General features: G+C 40.6%; 1 protein-coding gene across 2 annotated transcripts in view; it reads left to right on the forward strand.

Annotated features, from left to right (window-relative positions):
* The window catches only part of SVEP1 (sushi, von Willebrand factor type A, EGF and pentraxin domain containing 1), a 142,276-nt gene that overhangs the window by 38,742 nt on the left and 79,832 nt on the right, over positions 1 to 23,702 (forward strand). For both annotated transcript variants that reach the window (XM_067553209.1, XM_067553210.1), the window contains exons 4-11: positions 2,484 to 2,642; positions 2,904 to 3,083; positions 7,550 to 7,729; positions 12,606 to 12,803; positions 17,042 to 17,160; positions 19,134 to 19,263; positions 21,532 to 21,639; positions 21,942 to 22,073. In XM_067553209.1, the coding sequence (XP_067409310.1) occupies positions 2,484 to 2,642; positions 2,904 to 3,083; positions 7,550 to 7,729; positions 12,606 to 12,803; positions 17,042 to 17,160; positions 19,134 to 19,263; positions 21,532 to 21,639; positions 21,942 to 22,073 (1,206 nt within the window). The remainder of the gene's footprint in view (positions 1 to 2,483; positions 2,643 to 2,903; positions 3,084 to 7,549; positions 7,730 to 12,605; positions 12,804 to 17,041; positions 17,161 to 19,133; positions 19,264 to 21,531; positions 21,640 to 21,941; positions 22,074 to 23,702) is intronic.

Consider the following 23,702-nt stretch of genomic DNA (forward strand, 5'->3'; position numbering starts at 1 on the left):
GTGTATATATTGTGCCTTCTTTAACCTGTACATAAATTTTCTCATTTATTTTTGCTAGTTAATAAAATCCTTAGTTTTACTATAGGATTGGCTACAAGCATTATCTTTGGTCTGAGATCTGAGGTACAAATTGACCTGGGATAAGTGACTGGTCTCTTGGGACTGGAAACATCCTGAATCTTTTGTGATCTTTGGGCTATGGCAACCAACTATCATTAAGTCCAGCTTACTTGGGCAGAAAGATAGACTGGAATGACCAAAGGGAGTGTCTGTAACTCCATAGTAAGGCTGTTGTAGTGCTTCAAGAGTTCACATTTTTTATTTGGTTGGTGAAGTCTAACTATAGAGCATACCACCAGTTTGGGGTGCCTGCCCTGCTTTTTGACAGTCTGCCCTGAGGTCGTGAACCATGCCAGACGGTGTTACAGCGAGATTTATTGTTCTAGAAGTTTTTGCCTTTAATTTGCTGCTGCCAATGAGAGATGGTTGACCCTTAATCATTATCTGCAGTTCATACTCTCAAAGAAAAAAATAAGTCACAGTAACTGTGAGCTTTAACAGTGTGCAGTTGCCTCATACAGTGCAAATTCACTAAAACAGCAACAAGGGGATCTAAAATTAGTTGTCACTGTTTACAATTCTTCAAAGAGTCTGCTGGCCTCTTTCACGCAACTGGTAGTGAGTGGATAAGGATGTATGCTCAAGGTGTAGTGATCAGAAGGATGATATAGGAAACAATTCCGGGCCAGATTCCCTGCTTCATTACTCTGGTTTTATGCTGATGTGACTCAGCTGACATCAGTACAGTTACACTGGCATAAAACTGTCTAACCCGAGTGGAGAATTAAGCCATCAATTTCCATTCAGAGAGTTTTGCCATTGTCTTAAATGGGAGCAGGATTGGAGGCCAAATCAGGGCAGCCATGGATTCCCACTGTGCCATCCACTCCTGGCCCCTTGGTACTATAGGGGATGTATTAGGGCATGGCCAGTGCGCCTCACACTCCAATGATCTCTGGCTGTGTAATTACTCCCTATAGGGAGCAATTCTTTGTCCCACTGGTTTTATGATACCACTTGTGACAGAAAGGTAGTACTCAGTAGGCCTGTTTCTGCTCTCACTTTCTTTGGTGTAAATCAGGAGTCACTCAGCTGAAGAGAGGGGAGTTGTACAGATGTAAATCTGGTGTAAGAAGGGAATCCTAAAACGAATTAAGGTTTCATCCGTTTGATTCAGGTCTTTGGGCAAAAGTGAGTTTTTACATTGCTAGTTGATTCTCAGCTAAACCCAGCTGAGTCAAGAAGTAAAGGGGGTTGGAGCTACATCACGTATTCAGAGCATTCCCATTTCAGTGACTAAATGGCTCAGGTTTCTTTTGGACAGATGAGTGTGTATTAGTAAGTTCCTCAGTTCCTATAGGATAGTGCAAAGCAAATTGCTGTCAAACCCAGCAATAGATAACCCTTTAATCTGATCCGTTATTAGCATCAAATGTGGAAAGTACAGTTAGTTATACGGATTACTTATTAAATGTAATTTAGTTATCTGAAGAAATTATGCATTTTAAAATGTGAAATCTATTAAATTAATCTTTTAATCACTGAATCTGGTTCTCCGCTCTCACACTAGAGTAAATGAGGACTAATTCACTGAAATTGCTGAGTTGCATTGGTGTAACTGAGACGGCAATAAGTCCCTGTCTCTCTCAGGAGTTCTATAGATTTGCATTTTTAAAGCAAAATTATTCATCCACAGTTTTTTATTCATATATTCAAATGAAAATCTTTGATGCTAACCCATAGAGAAGGATCCATTGAGATTTTCTCCCCTATAGTCTTGTGCATTAAAATCCAAATGAGTTCCCCACACTATACCGTGCATGCAGGTATTTGCTGGAATGTTACCTTTCACAAATTGGCTTTAATTTGTCACTATTTTTATTTTTCATAGTTAAATAGTGACTCAGTTCAGCACACTTAAATGTTCAATGAAATCTGTGAAATGTATGTAGTTTTATATTTGCACTTTAGAGTGCTAATTTTTTTCCAGCTGGAAGATTTAAAATATTAAGTTAGTAATTATACCAAATTTCTGCATCCAGCCAGAGCAGAAGAATTTATATTAAACTCTGCCCTTTGATTTTTGCAGACCTTACTAGGTTTCTGTGTCTTTAATTCAGCTTCAGCCAGTGTTTTAGCCTATACTTATGCCTATTTAAGTGTTGCTGTGTGAGCAACACTTTCTAGCAATCCTATGTCAAATTTGCTTTCTAGTAATTTCTTTATCAGAAAAAAACCACAGATTGATGCAGAATAAAATTAAGCATTCCATTTATGATCTTGGATATCATAAGCAAGATGTAGGGGATTCATGATCATAAAAAGGCATGTAGGATTTCTTTGTGGGAGTTGTCCAGTGAACTTTCAGAAAGAATGGAGTCTTACCTTTTTTTCTTCTAAAAGTGTTCTCTTTTATTCGATAGCTTGCCCATCAGGAACATATAAGCCTGAAGGTTCACCCGGTGGAATCAGCACTTGCATCTCTTGTCCTGATAACAACCACACCTCTCCCCCTGGAAGTACCTCTGTTGAGGACTGTGTCTGCAAGGACGGGTATCGTGCTGCAGGACAGGCCTGTGAAGGTAAGTCTACCCAAACAGAGAAGATGAACGGCACATTAGGACGCTTAGACAGTATGATCTTTGCCCTTCTTGGACTGTTTCACTGTAAATAAGATGTTCAAGCATATGGTTTATTATAGTGTTCCATACGCATGTCCCCAAAGCATAGATACTATAAATTAAAATATCAAACCAGCCAGATCAAAGATGCAAACTGAGTGGGAAATTAAATTAAAATAATGCTTCTGGAATCTCTAACCCTGTTATTGTATAATTGATTAGTTGTCCATTGCCCTGAGCTTCAGCCCCCTGAAAATGGCTACTTTATCCAGAACATCTGCAACAACTACTTCAACGCTGCCTGTGGAATCCGATGTAAAGCAGGATTTGATCTAGTGGGTAGCAGCATACGGCTTTGTCAGCCAAATGGCCTATGGTCTGGTTCAGAGGCCACGTGCAGAGGTATGAAAGCCATTTCTTTGGATAAATCTTTTGACACCAGTTGTTGTTAATGATGGTTTGAGGTTTGTTTGTTTTTGCTGATTGAGCCCTGTAAACCCCAAATAAAGGAATATGCAAAAGGAAAACTCCATGATGTGTATTATATCTTCTGGTTTACTAAATTTGAGGAAGAAAACCTTCAGTAAGAAACGCAGAGTAGTATCATCTGCTAGAGGACCAAACCCTGATAAACTTTCTGTATTGTCCTTTTTCATGCCCGTATCGTGTCAACACGTATGTCTGTTACTAACTTTACTCGTGTGACACCAGTGGAACTACCAAAATAAAGTTAGGGTAGTAAATAAGGGGTTGCAGGATGGGTGATCCATTTGGTGGATTATATGCACATTGACATTGGAACCTAGGGGAATAAACTTCAGCGGAGAATGTTCCTTCCAAATTTCTGATCCTTGGGTTTACCATGTGAATGAAAAAAATTTGAAAAGTTCCAGGCCACATGTATAATCTCAGAAGAGTTTTGAGTGTGGTTCCATTGTAGAAAGACAGTTTCCTGGAGGTTGTGTGTGAGGATGTTTTAACTGGAAAGTTGACAATCAGAAGGAGTGATTAAAGAAGACATGATGGGTAATAGGGAGAGGGGCTGAAAAAAAGTATTTATCCAAAGGGGCCCTCCTGGAGTGCTAGTAACTACATTTGAACATTGCTTTAGTGGATCAGATCAGAATTCCATCTTGCTTGTGGTTGTGGCATAATATGTGATGTTTCAGAGGAAGGTATCCACCTTCCAGTTCCATCAGTGCACATGCCGGATACCTTAGACAGTTGTGCAGTTCTACAAGGGGTGTGGGTTTTCTTTTTGACCTCCCTTGGGTACTCATGGACTGGGACTGCCCTTCCACCCTCCACAGCCCATATGGGGAAAGGAAGCTTGCAGTCACAGAGCAGCTGGTATGCATATCAGGATACACCTAGGGAAAGGATGAGTGGTGGAGACAAGGGGAATGGACAGAGCCAGAGAACAATCACTCCTTGGAGCAAGCTCACATGGCAACCCACCTTAATTTACATAGCAAATTGCTGCATAGGTTAATGCTGAATGTTGCTGAACTTACTATCCCCCTGCAAGTTCCAGTGACTCTGGAGGGATTGAGAGCTTGCAGTGGTTAAAAAAAAATGTTGGCAGTACTTTGGGAAGAGGGGTTTGGCCATGTCTTTCCACCAGGCAGGCTACAGAGTGAAATAGTTTGAAAATCCAACTGTAGGCTGATTGGAGTATGGGGAGAGCAGGTCTCCCCTAGACTGTCTCTCTCACAAAGCAGTCCTCAGAATGAAAAAGCTGGAGAGCACCTGCAATGGAATATTAAGAAAGGACTGATCAATTTTCCCTCTCGTCATCTACAGTAATATAGTCTCCACACAGACAAATGGAACAATCTCATGCATGTAAAGTTTAGAGAGTGCCCCCCTTTTGGGGGGAAAAGCTATTTTGTCTTCTGTTTTCTTGCTGAGGGATGGTTTCTTTTTTTTGCAATGTTCCACACTATTTTCCTTTTAATGACACATTTGCTTTAATGTGGCAAAAGAAGTTAGCCCTCTGCTTTGAGCTGTTATCTTCATGTCGTATTAATTTCCTTTGAAGCATCTAGAGCACATCCTTTTATTTTTTTTCTGGCAGAAAACATCATGTTGAAGTTCCTCATAAAAAAAAAAAAATCCAACCTTAGCATATGCTGTGTCTGCTGTTCTCCATTCATACGAGAAACCATACTGTAGAAGAGAGCAAGATCAAAGGCATAGTTTATGGGTTGTCTCATTAATCCCAACAGTATTTTGTCACATCAATTATGAAAGGACACCAAAGGATTTTAATCCCTTCACACTGCTTTAAGTTTTGACATTAAACATTCAACGTTTTGGCATGTTGGCTCTACTTAGCTGAAATGTGTCATGGTTGTGATAAGTGATGCTTAGACACCTCAGCTCACCTTCTGCAATTAGCAGTGGCTAATATAAAACTAAACTGAATACTGTCCAACTGGCAAAATACCAGTTTAATCCATAAAAATGTAGTATAACAAAATTATAAATGCCAATGGAATATATTTTATTTTTAGTGATTGTAGAAAGTGCCAAATTGATAGTCCTCCTGTCAAGAGGATGGTCTTGTGGTTAAGGCACCTGGCTACAATTTGGAAGATCTGGTTCTGGTTCTGCTACACATTCCTGGTGTAAACTTGGGCAAGTCACTTAGCCTCTCCGTGCCTCAGTTTCCCATCTGCAAATGAAGCTAATAGTATTTCCCTACCTCACAGAGGTGTTGTGAAGAGGAATCCATTAATCTTTGGGAAGTCTAGATCCTGCATGGCCTACACAACCTATACTCTCTCTGAATTCAGTGGGAGTTTTGGATGCTGAAGAAATGTGGGTTCAAGTTTCTAGACCTTTAAGCATTCTATGTGTGTGAGAGAGAGAGAGAAAGATGGGGGAACGTTTATTTAAGTTTTCTCAAATTTTGTTGGCTGGGTTTTGTCTGGATTCCATTTTATTCAAAAATGTAATGTTCAGAGGGGCTGAGATAAGTGTTTTGTTCTGGTTTTGACATATGTGTGAGCAGTAAATCCAAATATTAGTAGGGCTATAGCCCCAGGAGACCAGTTGTATGCTCATACTCACTGGGATGAAAACAGAGGTCTCCACTTCCCAACTGTACCCCCGCAGAGGGGTGAGGGCTAGAAGTTCGGCAGTGGCAAAACCCTGTGCTTTGCTGCTCTCTCGAATGATGTTTCCCAGGGAGCTCCCTTCCTCCTGCCTAGGACAGCTGAGGAAGGGATAGCCACCGTTCCAGTCCTTGCACGTGGAACACAAGGTTAGTGGTGATGGTGAGTCACAGCCACAGCTAGACACCCTGAGAGGAACAGAACAATGACCAGCTGGTGAGCAGCACCTGACAAGAGATGCAAGGATGCACATGCTACCACCTTTGAAGGTGTATAGCGGTGGTCACCTGTGAGCATTTCCCCAGTGCTTCCAGATTTATTCTGGCTGCCTCCATAATGCCACTAGGACCTGATAGTTTGCAAAGCCCATTGTACACTCTACCACAGCTGTGGCATTAAAGGCCACAGTAGAAATCATAATACCTTAAAAGCCTATTCTCTTGTGCATGAAAAATTTGTAATATGTTTACCCTACTTTTGCAATTAAGGTAAAGAATAATAGAAAAAGTCTGAAGAGCAACACTTTCTTGAATTAATTGAGAGTCTAGTGACTCTAGTCTAGAGTAAGTTTCCTGATTTCTTTCATTTAGAAAAGCCTGTGAAGGCTCATGAATTTTTGGGGTGGAGTGGCATAATTCTGGAACTGAATGAACACGAGGCAGTCATAATCCCTTGATGTTAGGCAGCTAACTGGGTTGTCACTTCTTATTTTCTGGTCAATAGTTGCTACAAGTCATGCATTTTTTTCCTCGATGTGTTTACATCAAACTCTCTGAAAGAAACTGATTTTTTTTAATTGCTTGAGACTTGTAATCTTGGCCCTTTGTACAACTGGATTTCATTTGATTGATAACTGATGAACTTTGTTCTCTTATTAGCTTTAGGAAGTCTGTTGGGTCAATGTGCATCATTATACATATAAGTTTTCTCCTCTGTATGTGCAATAGACTACTGGAAAAAGGAAAGAAAGCTGCCAAGTTTGCTTAACTTTGAACTTATTTGGAAAGAAAGATAGTAGTTTGCCTCCTACATTGGCAGGGGGTCACTTGGTAAAATCAACATTCTTAACCACAATATAGAAGTTATCCAGGCCTCTGCAGTCATGACTCATTCAAGTCTGGACCCTTCTCCATCCAAGTCGATGGAAGTCATGGAAGCAGGATCTAGCTCTTAAAAAAAAAGTAGATTAGAGAACTGCAGCCTCCTTTTTTTTTTTTTTTTTTTTTTTAACTCTTGAGTGGTGTTGCTACTTAATTTGTTAGACAAGACTGATGCACAAGATTATATTTAATTCCAGGTTCTTCCAGAGTTGATCTTAATTATGTAGTAAATTGGTGTCAAGATGTAGAATTAGGAATTCAGCAAGTAAAAACAAAACAAAACTGCACGCTCAGCCAAAGCTAACTCTGCTCTGAGTTATACTTCCTTCAAAATGGAACTTTATTGACTAAATATTGACTAAATATGGACCCAGATTTTCCAAAGTGACATCTTAAAGAAGCCTGGTTCAGAGAGAGGTAAGCATCCACTTTCTGCAAGTCAGGTCCCTGGATGGTGTCTCAACATGAGCACCCAAAATCAATAGTCACTTCTGAAAATATTGGTCCTACTTATAAGCTCAGATAACCAAAATTTTATTTTCACTGTATCCATTTGAATGACAAAGGGTTTTAGAAGTGACTTTTAAGACCTGACTCTCATTCCTCTGGTTTATGGTGAAATGTAAGATACTTGTTTTATCGTTTGCAGTTCGAACGTGTCCAAAACTTCACGCACCTGAAAATGGACGCATTAATTGTTCATCGGGTGATATCTCCTACAAGACGGTGTGTTTTGTAATCTGTGATGAGGGCTATGAACTGGAAGGAAACTCTAAACTCACCTGTCAAGGAAATTCTCAGTGGGATGGAATGGAACCAACATGTGTGGGTATGTTTTTTGTCAGCATGTGTCCATATAGAATCATATCTTGCAAGGGAGGGGTGGGGGAGAGATGGGTAAAAGGATAAGGAAACCTTGACGTCTAGATTGCTGGTTGAAATCCAGTACAGATAGGTAATATCTAAAAGTCACTCCTCTTCTGTGGCTGTGTGGCAACCTATATGAAATGGATTGGTGATCACAGCCCAGTTCCTGGTAGACATGGCTCTCAGACAGGAGAGAGGAAGGGTGAAACTTTGGGGAGACTCAGTTACCCGCTCAGAACTACAGGTGATCCCTCCAGCTAAAGACTAAGGCATGTTGGCAATGTGGGGGAAGCTTAAGCTCCCGCTGCTCCTTTATTGGAATTCCCAGCACAGAGGCCAAGGGTTGAAAGACCCGTAGATGCTGAACTGCCCTTTCACCCCTTGAGGGGAAACTTGCTGGTCGCGTTTGAAGCACATTGGTGGGGCAGTGTGGGGAAGCATCCATTGCTGTTGACTGCACGGTACCTGTTATGTGACTAAGTAGAGGACTTCAACTCCAGGTTTGTCAATCCAACACTTTGCATGAGTGCTACATTCACTGGACATGTTGTTAAGAATAAGGGCAAGGTTGAAAATTGAGCCCTGTGTGTAGATACATGCTTTAAAAACATCATGAAGATAAATTCGTAAGTATTGGATTCTTAACACTAAGTACATTAAGAGTTCAACCTTGCTCCCAGATCAGTGGGAACACTTTATTTAAAGGAGCAAGAGTGGGCTCTGAAATGCATTTGGAGGATTATTATTGGAGAATTTACTGTACTCATTAGTAGAGGCTCTGTTGTTTCTTAATTTTTAAGTATTATAACGCAGTTCCATTATATATCAAAAGGCTGTCTCATGCTGTACGATATTATTTGACTCTTTTTGCATAATCAAGCAGTGTATATGGGAGTTTTTGCTGGATTTCTGAGTTACCCACAGCAAGCTATTGTTCTTGTTGGTCACAAAAATCCAGTGTAAGAGTTTCCTTTGATTGGCCCATTGCAAACACTGTTAGCTGAAAAATCTGGGCTCATTGCTGTCGTGGCTGCAGGCCCAAAGGGTAACTCGAATAGACTCCCATGCATGGAAAGCAGATATGGAATTCCACTCATGGAGTGATTGCAGGGTCATGAAAATGCTAACCAGGTACAGACAGAAGAGTCCCAATAGCACATTTAAAAAAATTGTTCTCCTTACTGTTGTTCTTAAATTATTACTCTGACTGTTAAAATTTGCACCTCATTTCCAGTCTTAATTTGTCTAGCTTCAGCTTCCAACCATTAGTTCTCATTATGCTTTTTTTCTGCTAGATTAAAGAAGCATGTGTTATTGGAAATACTTCCCAATGTAGGCACTCGTAGGCTGTGATCAGGTCATCTGTTAACCTTCTCTTGGTAAACTACAAAGATTTTGCTCCTTAAGTCTCTTACTATAAAGCATGTTTTCCAAACTTCAGGTCATACTTACAGCTCTTTTCTGAACCCTTTCAAATTTTTCAACATCCTTTTTTAAGTATGGACACCAGAACTAGACATAGCATTCCAGTAATGGCCTCACTAATGTTAACAATTATTCTGTGTTGTTTACAGTAGCTTCCATAGGACCCAGTTGGTTTTACCTGCCAAATACTATAGGTTTTTTCCCACAAGGGTAAGGGGAGTGTGTGTGTATTTTTAATTTAAGCAACTTTTTATTGAAGATGCTATTGTAATGAAGTGTCTTGGATTAATATGTACTATATTCTGTTGTCTAAAATTAAAATACCTGAAAGAAAGAAAGAGTTTTCATGCCTAACTTGAAAAAAAAAGTTAATAAATATTTTCTCCCCCACTATACTCATTTGTCTCTTTCCCTCTTGTATTCCACTGAAGAATGGTTTATAGCCCACATCTTAGATTTAATGTGCATCAGGAATTGTTAGTCTCCTTGTATTCTAATGCTCTGTACAATGCACATGATTACCGCAGGACTACAAAGCTAGTTGGCATTAATGCCAAGGGCACTGATGCCATCTAGTGCTGAAAGAATGAGTGTGCCCACTTTTAAATTTTGTTTTGGCCAGTCTTCGTCTTCCACGTGTTATGTTTAAAAGAAAGAAGAGAGAGGTGTCCATTAGTGCCCTGCTGTGCAGCATTTTTTTGTCAATTAGATTGAGATTAATTTACTAGTTTATGAGCTGTGTACTATAGTCATTTGGTTTCAGCCAGCTTCATGTGCTGCACTATATCACAGACATGGGGCAGATTCTGCTTTCTCATATGCTGTATTTTCACCCTGAATCTCCACTGGCATGAGTAACTGAAATCAAACGCTGACCTGACCCATCCAGTGCTAAATTATTTCATATTTATATACATTTACAAAATCTTTGATTGATGGGACCAAATTCTTGTCCTGCTTACACCATTTTAAATCCAGACTTACTGGGTCAGATCCTAAATCTGTGTAAATCGTAGCTCAGATGACTTCAATGGCGCAAAGACATTTTATACTGCTGAGGATCTGACCCACTGAGAGCAAAGGACCTGTAGATTTGTAGGAGTCAGAGAGAAAAAGACCCATTATGCCATCCAGACCTTTTTTCTAATAATGCAGGATTGCTCCTTACACAGTCTAGTGTTTTGTCCAGTTCAGTAATATATGTCCTAAGTACTGGGACTATCACCATTTCCCCAGAAGACTATTCCACTGTTTTTTCCTGGAATTCAGCCTAAATTTTCCCTTTCTCAGTTTCTTCTCTTTACTCCTAGTTATATATCCCTTTCTACATAGTTCCTCTCCTCTTTGTGTTTGGGCCTGTCATTACATTGTTATCATGTTCCTTTCCCTAAATTGTCACTTATCCAATGGCACATAATTTAGTTCTTTTAATTTTGACTCTCTGATCATTTTTATTGCTGCTCTCTGAACTCCCTCCAATTTGTCAGTATCTTTCCCATAAAGAGGTGTCCAGAAACGAACATCATTTTTACTAATGGAAATAGTTTTAAGTTTTAAGACAATTAATCTGTCTAAAATGAGTATCTAAACACTCAAGGCCTCAGCAGACTGTCAAAATGAAAACAAGATATGAAGTATTATTATTAATAGTTTAGACTTTAATCTTATTTTTCAAAAGCAAGAGTTTCAAGGACAGGAAATATTTCTAATATTTAGATTCTTTATTTAAAACAACTTTTGTAGAAGTGCCAGCCTTTCGAGGATTGACGAACTGTTTGTTTGTTTGTTTAGATATTAACTGTTCTGAATCTGAATGTTTTTTACACCTTCAAACATCATTTAAGGAATGAACATGGTTTTACTATCCCTGTCTATCCTGGGCTGCTCTTTGCGTGTCCTCTATGTTAAGTTAAGTTTTCCGTCTCTGAGTAGTGTCCAACGTAGGGATTCTTTCAGTCAGCCACTTTTGCGCATTCGTCCAGCTACCCAATGGCATGGCAGACTCTTGCTTCATACATGTCTTAACACATGTCCCAGATACTTACATCTTCTTTTTTTTAATAGCTTTGGAGATAAGAAGTTGTTGAACTCTATGATGAATCTCAGCGTTATAAATTCATTCCATTTAATACTTAGCATTTTCCTGAGACATTTGCTTTTGGAAGGTATATCAACTATTTCAAGCCACATTATTGAAAATACAGTTATTGTATAAATTTGATATCCACCTTTTACTGTATTTGCCCAGCTCTACATGCTAACAGTAAAAATTGCATTAACTGCCCAAAATAATGAATATGGCTGGTTGAAAAACAAGATAAAGTGTTGGTAAAAATTTAGTCTTTTCCTGCTCCCTCCCCCATTTTACTTTTGGAAATTTCAAATGTTGATGAATTTTTTTCTTCACAATTTGAAAATATTTGAGCAGCCCTAGTCATAAAATATTCATACATTAAGGTACATTTTTGGTCACTGCAAATCCATAGCCAATATTTGCTAAACTTGGAAGTTTAGGTTTACCTGGAAACCAGCAAGTTTTTCTTTGGTCGCCATTTATAGTTCCCTGAGTTTCACTGTATATTTTAGGTTTGGACAAAATCATATATCAGCCTATAATAATTTAAAACTGGATGTAGGTTCACTTATGCGCCATTTCACAAACCAAAGGTGATTGAGCATGTAATGAAACCTTAAATAAACTAGTTTTTAATGACTTTTTGGGGTTTTAGTGACGTTGTACATCGCTACGTTCTCATTTCACAATATTGTATAAATGGTTCGTTGAAATTAGGATGTAGCAAACTGCTCGTAGAGCCACTCTAATATCTGTATTGTGACAATGAGACAATAAAATAGGAGCAGGTGAAATTAATAGGTTCTTGTACAAAGCTGCGGTGTGATGCCAGCAAACAATGGCAAATGTGAATTTAAGAAAAAGGGACAGGCCTGATAGAAGAGGGTGGAGTCAAACTTGATTTGTACCAAGATGATATTGCCAATGATTGTAATTCACTGAAAGAAAACTCCTGCAACCATAAGAACAAACCTGGATTCCAGCAACCATTTCAAATGTTCATTAAAATCCAATCTGAGTTTTATCTATTCTTGTTACAGTGGGAAGTATCAATAATACAATCAATGTCTGGCCTCCAAAGTGCCATTTAACTCACTCAATACAAGGAAGATGATAAATTTAATGGGATTTTCCACCTATCTGAAACACTTCATCCTTCAGAAAGGCTCAATGAAAAATACCTTATCAGTAGAGAGCATCAGTGGGGCTGAGTTGCAGTGAATTTTAGAACAATTTTCATATTCTCTTCTACATCCTATTATGGTGTTGTTATTTGCTGGTAACTTTGTCTGTGCATATTTTCTGTGTCAGCTGACATTTGTGTATTTATTTCCTGTAGAGGTGCTTTGCCCCCTGTTCCAGAAACCGAAGGGTGTGACAGTACATCCATCAGGTTGTGGACAGGAGCCATCTAAATCCGGAACAGTGTGCCAATTGAGCTGTCCCCACGGCTTCATGTTGTCTGGAGTTAGAGAAGAACTGAGATGCCTTCCTTCTGGGAGATGGAGTGAAAAAGTTCAGAAGGCTCTTTGTAAAGGTATAAACCTGAACAATAATTTCCACTTACGAGTAGAAGTGGATTCAGAGTGAGGAGGATTGCACAGAGACAGATAAAGATGAGTTTGAACCTGAGGCAAAGCCTGATGAAAGTGGTCTCCAAAATGTACATCTGCTACCATGGCCTGATAATAGAATTTAATATTTATGAGTTCATTACAATGTTATTGCTCAGCAAGATTGTTCAGTTGTATTTATGATGCATTTCACCATCAGTCAGCCCTCTGGAGACCCATCCCAGATGTCCTGTTTTGTTGGGGTTCGTGGTACTATCTGGCTTTAAGCTGTGGGAGAAAAAGTTAAATTGTAAATTGAAGAATGAAGATGAGAAAAACCTAGCTTTAGAGGGTGGCCAGAGTGAAACCAAACAATATAGCGACAGTAATAATATCAGTGGTATATCATGTGTTTATATAGTTCCTTTTATCTCAAGGTTTCTTAAATGCTATCCAAACGTACACTGATATGCAAGATATATCAAGGTGTTTTATCCTAGTATATCAGAGCACCCTCTGGGGTGCGGCATGAGAGTAGTTTAACAGCGTATAGCAAAACTACTCAAAAATTGAGGGCACACAGTGAAGAATGCCATAACGAACTGAAGCCGCACAGGAAGTGTAAGTGGGCAAAATGTAATTACATTAGTTGGAATTTGGGCAGGGCACTGGCATGAATACCCAGCTCTTTCAGAAGATGTTAGGGGTTTTTTTCCATCTTCAGGTATGCTTTCAGTTTGAATGCTTTTAACTGTAGATTAAGGGAAAAGTTCAAGAAAGAACAAAAGCAAAGTCTCATTGAGAAAGCTTAGTTTATGTTTCTCTGCAACATTCTGCTCCTGAAACAGAATGGAGGGCCTCACAGCAGAGGTAGGTAGGCTCTTTAGAAATGTAAAGGTGCACTACAGAAAATAGAGTTATAACAGTTATTTAGCTCATCACTACAGAAAGTGCCACGGGATCTGTGATGTTTAATGGCCATTGGTGGTGAAGGCCTGGGTATTATTTCTTATCCTAAACACAGCACCTCCGGGGCAGCATAATGCTCTCCAGTGCATTGTTCAGTATTGACTTGGGGGGTAGAGTCCCACCAACGGAATCAGCAGCAGCTTCCTTGCTCCTGGAAGTTCTTCCATGCAAATATGGGGCAGGCATAATGTATAATGTCTGATGGAATCACGGCACACGGTGACAAGGCTGCAGGCCAGACGTTTGGATCCAAATGAAGCCATGTGTACTGAGACCAGGCTCCCAGGTTCTACTGTGATGGGCAACAGTGTAAAACCCTAAGATAAGAGAAACTGGTGGTCTCTGAAGGCTAAACTTCGTTGGTGAAGATGAGGGCAGTTGCAATCTGTTGAATTTTATGCAAACGAAGCATGTCCCTGCTTAGTTCTCTTTGTTGTTTATTTGTATTATATAGCCAAAATACTTGATTTGTCCAAAATAATCTGTTTGCTCACTGCTTATTATTAGCCTTTCTTCAGAACTTCACTTTTAACTGGCACTGGCTACAGCTGAAAGTTCATGATCCTGGGAGTGTGAAACATAACTGGAAGTTGTTTCAAAGAGCATGCTTGGTATGAAAAATGTTAATTAGTAAGGGTTCAGACGAAGGCAAAATGGTTTGTATTTATTGTTCATGCAATCTTCATCATGGAATATTAATTGCCAGAATTATATTTTGAAATATAAATATCTCTAGCAAAGACATAAGTCATGTCAGTTCTTAAACTGGGTTAAGGTCTCTTAGGCATAAAAGGGTTCAGAGGTGAATTTTGTTGTCCTTGCCTAGGCAGACTGGAGACCATTTATCACACAGCCCTGCAGTAATAAAATAATCCTGTCGCAATGTTTGGAGAGGCTCCATGCCAGGGGGATGATAAAGCGCTTTGGGTTTGTCAGAGTAACTGGAGACTTAACTGTTGTTGGCCATGCAACACAGATTGTACCCAGTGCTAGTTAAACAGAAGCTCTTTGAAACTACTCAGCTATTATCATATATATATATATATATATATATATATATATATATATATATAAAAATATAAGTGGAGGAGACCATTTGTCACATATTCATTGAAGTAATTTCTGCTGCCAAACATCTGCAGGAAATGGTGTTTGCAGTTTAGTTGGAGCACTCTTCCCTTGGAGTCAGTCCTAGACCATGCCCCGGCATTGTGCTAGAAAGCACTGTTCTCTTGTTCAAATTAGGTGTCGAGTAGAGGTCTCACACAGCTGTGGACATTAGAGATCCCATGGCTCTTGTTGTAAGAGGAGAGGTGTTAATCTTTTACACTAGCCAAATTTTTACTTTGATAATTACTTTCTGCCTGCTTACCTTGCCTCATGCAGTTTCAGTCAGGCACAGTGTTCTTCTTTGCTCCTATCCTAAAATAATGTTGCTGGGTACTGTTAATAATATTAAACAACTTTTCAAGTTCTGGCCAAGAGGAGGCTGCTTTTAAGTGGTAGGGTTCAGTGATCCATCTCTCAGGGATGTTGTGAGCCTTAACTAGTTAATAGACTCCTTCCTGATCTCACAGAAGTCCATTGGAGTTTAGTCATTGACTTCAGTAGGAACAGGGATTGGAAGCCATTTTTATAAAGTGGCTTGAATTTTTCAGATGAAAAGTTATTATAATAAATACTTTGAATACCAAATGATTTCTGTCCATCTCTCATTCTTTCATCTCCATGAGCCCATTCCCAACATGCCTGCTGTTCTTTCCCCTTGCTTCTGGCTACCTCCTCTTAGAGGAGACTTAATTATGGGGTATATTAATTCATCTGGTTTAAGGTTTCTTTGGAGTACTGTTTGGCAAACCTCAGAGAAGACTTATGCTGGTCTGAATTATTTCCTTCTCCAGTAACAGTCCCACTATCTCCTTCACGTGCACACACAAACGTATGCATATGCGTGTGCGCACACGCTCTCCGTATCGTTTCCTTGGATCTTAGCTCACGGGAGACCCTGCACCGCTCCTTCCATGCTAATATCTTCAGAAATGGCCTTCTGACCTGCTTCCTCACCCACATTTTTTGGTGAGTCCGATTGTGGAGGCAGCCCCTGAGCTAGTTTTCCATATGAAATGTCTTCAGTGATGATGCAGAAAACTCACCCCTTGCATGCCACATCAGCAGGATGGAGAATATTCTTCTGGTCTCAAGGCTCCCACTTTAAATAGTTTTCCTCATTCGTAGACTGAGACACTCCAGAATGCTCTGCACTAACAAGGAACTCCTGAGAGCTATTGGAATAAAAGAGGGAGCAGGTGTTCCTGTGGTGGGAATGGGAGATTTTGAGTGGGGAATAGCTGGGACGAGCCACTGATTTACTGATGAAATGGACAATTTTCAATAGGATTCACTGCAGTGTCACGTGATTTTTCATGGTCATGTGAACACACCACTCCAAGTAGAACTCTTGAGGCCAGATCCTTAGCTGGTGTGAAGCAGCGTGACTCCATTGCCTTCAGTGGAGTTCTGTTGATTTACACCTACTGAAGATCTGGCCTGATGATGCTACCAATCTGAGTTCCCCAAAACTGTATGCATACAAACTGCTGGGTTTCCATAGCCCTGCTTGGGAGCACTTGTCTGCTCAGACTAAATGGGCTTTTTGTTTGAGAAAATGAAGCATTTGTAAGAAGAAAACATACAAAGAATTACACTGACTTTGCAAATGCTTCTAAGGAAAACGGTAGGTGTCGTTTTGACTCTCCCACCTTTCAGTCAGTATCTCCATAAAACATATTTTTGTACCATGACTTTAAAAAATGGTATCTTTTTAAAGTAATTAAACATCAATAACTTTTTGCTATGAGTTCATAACTTTATGGGTTGCACTTGTGTCAAGAAGTAAAGGAATAAAGTAGCCATTCCTCATGGGTAAATAGATGTGTTGTTTTAATAAAAGGCAACTGTAGTATTAAAACAAATCTTCATTCTATTAGTAATATTTATTATTTGTAGTTTGGTAACTCCTAGCGCCCGAGGACCCGTTGTACTAGGTGCTGTACAAAAATGTAACGAAGAGACAGTCCCTACCCTGAAAAGCTCACAGTCGAAGTGTAAGAATATAGACAAGAAGTGGAGAAAGCAAACAAACTGGAGCAAAAGGAAATAATGAGACAATACCAGTCACCTTGATAAACAGTGAACTCAGCAAGCCAGCTGCTTAACCATTATCGATTTTTTTTTCTCTCTCTTTCTGGATCAGATATTGAAGCTCCTCAAATCAGCTGTCCGGACAATATTGAGGCCAGAACTCTGGAACATCAGAACTCTGCTAATATTAGCTGGCAGGTTCCAATAGCAAAGGATAACTCTGGAGATGAGGTAGAGCTACATCATATACATTTTATTTTGATGCAATCCCTTTTTAGGTAGCTATTTTAGAGCTCTGGAATTTCTCTATGCCACAGTTTCTCAACTGTCATACGTGAGACAAAGGCAGGGGGTGCCCAGGGAAAAAGAGTGAAGGTGAGGCGGGGGGCAGCTGCCGACTCCTGGGGAAGCCAGGCGGCAGCCCCCCGCTTCCTGCCCAGTCCCAGCTGGTAGGCGGGTGGTAGCCACCAGCTTCCTGGGGAGGCGGGCAGCAGCCCCCCACTTCCCGCCCAGTCCCAGCTCCCAGCTGGGAAGTGAGCAGCAGCCCTTAGCCTCTGGGAGAGGTAGGCAGCAGCCCCCCGCTTCCCGCCGGGTCCCAGCTCCCAATGGGAGCCCGGTGGCAGCTTCCTGCGTCTCGCATGCTGGGCTCGCAGCTGGGTGGCAGCCACCTGTGCCCTGGCTCCAAACCGAAGGACAGCCTCCAGTGCCACGGCTTGAAGACGGGCAACAGCTGTCTGCCCACATCCCTGGGTCCCAGTCACTGCGGAAGCCTCCTCTGCTCCAGCTTGGATTGGGTGGCAGCCGCCCACCTCCCGGGCTGGCAGCCAGGCGGCAGCTGCCTGCAACTTGCCCAGGTGGCAGCCCCTCTCCCTGGCTCAAAGCCCAGTGCCCAGAAAACTTGTCAATTTCACTGCTCTAGCTGAGCAGTGAAATTGACAACTATGACAGCCCCAGATTTCACCAGTTACCCTCTTTCCCTGTCTCTCTCTCACCCCTTCCTCCTCTCAAATCTATGGCAAAAAAATTGGCGCAGCGCTTTACATTCCCCAGCATTGGCATGGCACTGAAAGCCCCTAGCTTTGGCCAACATCACCTCTAGCCCAGGAACATACTTGAGTTGTGCACCTCTGGTGTAAAGGTGGTGACCCCACCCACACTAGATCTGACATCTCTCATATCACGGCCTTGTATACTCAGCCCTTCCTCCAACGTACGGCTCACGTTAGTCTGTAAATACAAAATCCCGTGGAAAATTGAGTGTTGGGTAGTTATTAAAATGTTCAGATTTGAGAGGAGGAAGGGGTGAGAGAAAGACAGGGAAGGAGGGTGAGAGAGAGAAAGACAGGAAAAGAGGGTAACTGGTGAAATCTGGGGCTGTCATAGCTAGAGCAGTGCAATTGAAAAGCTGGGGCAAAGGAGGCTTCTGCACTGGCTGGGACCCAGGGATGTGGGCAGACGGCTGCTGCCCGTCTTCAAGCCGGTGCGTGGGAGGCTGTCTCATGGCTCAGAGCTGAGGCGTGGGTGGCTGCCACCCATCTGTGAGCCCAGCTCGTGAGACGCAGGAGTCTGCCACCAGGCTCCCACTTGGGACCTGGGACCCGGCGGGACGCAGGCGGCTGCCGCCCACCTCCCCCAGAAGCTAGCGGCTGCCGCCTGACTCCCAGCTGGGAGCTGTGACCGGGCAGGAAGCGGGAGGCTGCTGCCTGCCTTCCCCAGAAGATGGAGGCTGCCGCTCGCTTCCCAGCTGGGAGCTGTGACCGGGTGGTAAGTGGGTGGCTGCCTCACGTCTTCCCCAAAAGCCAGCGGCTGCCACCTGCCTCCCAGCTGGGACTGGGCGGGAAGCAGGCGGCTGCTACCCGCCTCCCCGGGACTATAGCGGCTGCCGCCCGCCTCCCCCTCACTCTGTTTTTCCCCGGGTACCCCCTGCCTGTCTCTCACGTACCCCCAGGGGTACGTGTACCACAGGTTGAGAAACTATGATGTAAAGAAGCCTTTAAAAGGGTGTACATGTAGTTTGTGCCCACTTCACAGCCAGAGGGTGTAAAATCATCCTTTGTGTCAATGAGAATCAAACCCACGTGCATCTAAATATGCTGAGGCTTAATTTTAAATGATTACTATTACATGTACATTTTATAAAATACAAATATGTGATTACTCCCCCATGTTTGTTTTTAAATAACAAATATCTGTTCCTCTCAAAGGTCTCAATTCACGTTACTCCAGCTTTTGTGCCACCTTCTCTTTTCCCCATTGGAGAAGTTGCGATCACTTACATAGCAGTTGACAAGTCTGACAATCAGGCAAGCTGCACGTTCAGTGTCACGGTTATTGGTAAGTGCTCTTCAGAAGTACATAGGAAGGATTCTGACAGTGATAAAACTGTTTCATTTGTGCAGAAGGAGGCTCTGATACACCATGGCATTTAAGCACGCACCCAATTTTAAGCATGTGAATAGTCTTGTTGAGTTCACATGCATAAGTACCTCGCTGAATGGAGACTGGCATTTGCATAATGTGTACTAATTGCTGTCAAATGCTGAATTGTCAAATGCTCTATTTGGATTGATTACAGTTAAAGCATTTGTTCTCAATTTGGGGTTCCCCTTCATTTTGTAAATAAAGTGCATTAATCTGTCAAAACATAAACAGCATTAGGAATAGTTATGTGGTATGTGTGCGGTTTACTCACAAAGCATTGTTTTTAATTCCTGACTGAATATCTCCCAAACCCACAGAAAACTTTCAAGATGACCACACATTTCCAGTCAGATTAATCATGCAAGTATTTGTTTGCCCAAATATTTGCAATGCATTCTCTCTTTCAGGGAACTGTGTTATGAACAGAAATTCACTCTTTGAAAGGTTTACGAATTGCAAATAAAATGAGTGGTGAATACGGTTGATGCCAACATGCAATTTTTTCATTTGAGTAAATGCTCTTGAATCCTTTTTTTTGCAGTATCCACTTAGTTCTAGTGGTGCTGCTGTGTAGAGGTGAGAGGGTATGTTTCCCTGTCTAGTCAGTTGGGGGGTTAACACTGATGGGACACTCTATCTTAGTTTTATAAGGAGAAAGGCAACTTTGTGCCTTCAACAATTTGACTCAACTGATGAGTTTAAAGAAATTATTGGGTTTAAAATCCCTTAATAAGTACATAACATGATGATGATTTTGCGGGATAAGTATGAGGTGGGGCACATTGTGATGGCACCTGCTACTGCACTTTTCTGTTGAGCCTAATTCTTCTCTCACACCAGTTTCACGCGGAGTTACTCCTCAAATACCCAACAGCATGGGACAGCAGCGTCTGTCCCTTGTATTTGTAGTTATGCATTTAACTAGCAATCTGACTGATGTATTTTTTGTTCACTTTGGTAGTAGTAATGCTTAGGCAATTCAAACTTGATGGGATATATTTAGCAGTGATAGAGTAGGTGATAGTTTAAGTTACACATCCGGTGCATGTTGGTTAGCGTGTGCCGATTTGACATTCAGTGGTATGCAGAACAAGTGTTACTTATACCACTTTACTATTCTGGGGACCAAATTCAAACCTGTATAAGTGCATGCAACTCTTTTCCCATTGACTTCAGTGGGTGGTGTTCCTATTACACCTGGGCTGAATTTAGTCTTCATTGTGATGGGTGTACTGTAGTGTGAGCTAAAGTAAAAAGGTGGCTGTTTATACTACCCTTCTGCTCATTGCTTTTTCTGATACCCCACTCTCTCCTGCCCTGTCTACATATGAATTACACTCACTTCCTATACTGCTCAATGCCAAATCAGCATAAATGGCACTGCTTTCCCATTTACAACCATTCTCTGTGACACATACCTGATGTGTAACTTAATCTTTATGTCACTTCCGGAATTTTGCCCAGAGTTCTATTGGAATGGCATCTGCTTATTCCAGGAAGCATTTGGCTTGATACTTTGGTATCTGCTGTTATTTTTAATCACTAAACTCAGTCAGAGCCAGCGCTTGGATCAATCCAGTGAATTAGGTATTCTGTATTGGTGGCTATATGTATTCTACCAAAGATAGCTCAGTTGTTTTAAGACAATGGGTTTTCATCCTTTTTTCATTTGCAGACCCCTAAACAATCTCAGATGGAGGAAATCCTAGACATAGTCTGTAGACCCTCAGGGATCCGCAGACCACAGGTTGAAAACCATTGTTTTAGGAGACTTACGTGGCTCTTTACATAGCTTGAGCCAAAGTCTTGTTGCTCAGTTGGAGACCATTGGTAGGTTACTGACAATGGATCAACCTCAGAGGCAAAATAAATAGTGGAGTAAATTATACATTATTTAGTGGGCATAAGATAGTTTAAGTTGCACTCCAATAAGGCCCAAGAATGGGATTGTGCAGGAAAGACAACCAACTGGAAGGTTTAAAATGAATCCGCCGTCCCTATCTTACACCTTTTGGTGCTTATCCTGCACTTCCATTCCTTTGTCATATATATTACAGCAACTTACTCTCAAATGCACAGCCACTTATGGATTTACAGATATGGCGCTTAAACCACCCTTGACTCTGCGACTTGTCTGTTGTTCTATGGTCAAATTTCATGCTATCTCTTCAACTTCTCTAGATGTAGAATCCCCTGTAATCGATAGATGCAGATCTCCGCCTCCAATTCAGGTATTGGAGAATGAGTACAGACCAACATGGGAGGAACCACAGTTCTCGGACAACTCAGGTGAGATAATGCATCTCAAGAGTACGCAAAACAGCCAAAGGGTGGATATGTCCACATAGGTCCTACATGACACTCATGGGACTAATTATCATTTTTTAAAAGGGATTTTAGTAACATGCCACTCTGAACAGGTGCTGCTCTTTGACTCAGTGCTTACCATGCTTGAGCACATCTGCTACGGAGAAAATGTATAAGCCTAAATTGTCCATTGTGTAGTCAGCCTCTGTAGGAATAGTTGCAGTATATTAGGCCAGAAAAACCTTTTCACTGATTTTTTTTTTTTTTTTTTTTAACTATTCCAGGCGCTGCACTGACTATCACTAAAAGTCATTCACCTGGAGATCTCTTCCTCAAAGGAGAGACAACAGTTCAATACACTGCCACAGACCCCTCAGGAAATAACAGGACATGCGAGATCCACATTGTCATCAAAGGTTTGTTATTCTGATTGTCTTCTGGCTACTGACACAAAATGATTTAGTACTAGTAAAAATGCAGTTATACATAAGTTACCATAAGTCAGTTAATGTTTGATGCTATGAATAAGTCACTTATAAGCAACAAGTGTTCATGTAGTATAATACTTGTTATAAATGCGTATATGTATACTGCACTAATGTGCTTTTGCATTTCAGTCATCACTATTTTACATCAGCGTAACTCCAGTGAAATCAGGTTCATCAGTAAAATCAATTGATTTATATAGCTTAAAACTGGAGTAACACAGTAATGTACTCCATACATTCAAAACAGGAGTAAAAGCCCCTAAAGGTTTTATTCAGTAATCCAATAACACTTCAGGCAATGTGTCCAATTATTTGTCAATGAGAAGCAGAGCCTAAAATGTGGTCTACTTTCTGTTCGCCAAAATGAAAGATTTCTCTTGCAAGATTTCTTTAATATCCTAACAGGAAATGGAACACTTTCCAGCCTTTAGAATTCTGTGTGTGTGTATGTGTGTGTATGTATATATATATATATATATATATATATATATATATATAGATATATGGTGTGTGTATGTGTGTGTGCAAATGCATGAGGGGTATGTATTATATGCAACAAAAAAAAAAAAAAAAAGCCCCAACCAATAGGCTCCAATCTGTTTGGAAAATCAAGCACTGAGAAGTTAGCAAACCCAGATTACATATGAAAATTCAACTTTACTCTGCCCCCTAATGCTTATGCCTTAAAACAGGATCTCACTTTTACATCATGATAAATTATTTAATTAATACAATATTTAACATTGTATAAACTGGAATTTTGTGTATATCCTTACAAACAGTAAGTTACAGGAGTACATACAGTCTTCAGATTTGGCATGTTTTTTAAGTCTCAGTGAGATCTACAGAACGAGCCAAATTTGAATAATACAGATTTGGTAGTTTTAAAATTATGAATTTTGAGAAACTTCAAGGTGAAACTTAATTCCATTTTTTTAAATTGATTCAAAGATATTGTGGTTTAGAACATTAGGCTCACTTGTTCTCTGACTTGCATTTATTTTAAGCTCTTGGCTATCTCAAACTCAATACCATCTCAAACTCTGGGCCACAGAATATCAAACACTTACAATTCTAAAACTACCATGAACCTATTTTATTCACACTTGGCTTGTTAATTATATTTTACTGAGGCTTTAAGAATCTTCCCAAATCTGAAGATTATAGGCCTGATTTTGATCACTTATACACTAGCGTAAATTAGGAGTAACTCCACTAAAGTCAGTAGAATTACACCAGTGTAAAACTGAGTTAACATCAGAATCAAGTACAGTACGTAATATATTGTAGTTTGCTGTGTGTAAGGTTGTGTGAAAAGTTCTAGTAAATATTATGTATTTCGTTAATAGATTCATAATTTAGTATGCTCTAAAGAGGGACCCCCATTGTAAGCTAAAGCTTACAGGGCTTTCAATTTTGCATTTCCACACTTTTGAGTGCTTGATTTTTTTTCAACCTTTACGTTTCTGGATTTTAAACTCCCAGGATGGGATTTTCAAAAGTGCTTAACATTAGCTTAATTTTCCTTCCATTTAAGTCAATAGCAACACTCCTGTT

This window comes from Emydura macquarii, unplaced genomic scaffold, assembly GCF_026122565.2.
Source record: "Emydura macquarii macquarii isolate MOO-44397 ecotype Brisbane River unplaced genomic scaffold, CSIRO-AGI_Emac_v2 contig_1451, whole genome shotgun sequence".
In the NCBI taxonomy this organism is placed as follows: domain Eukaryota; kingdom Metazoa; phylum Chordata; order Testudines; family Chelidae; genus Emydura; species Emydura macquarii.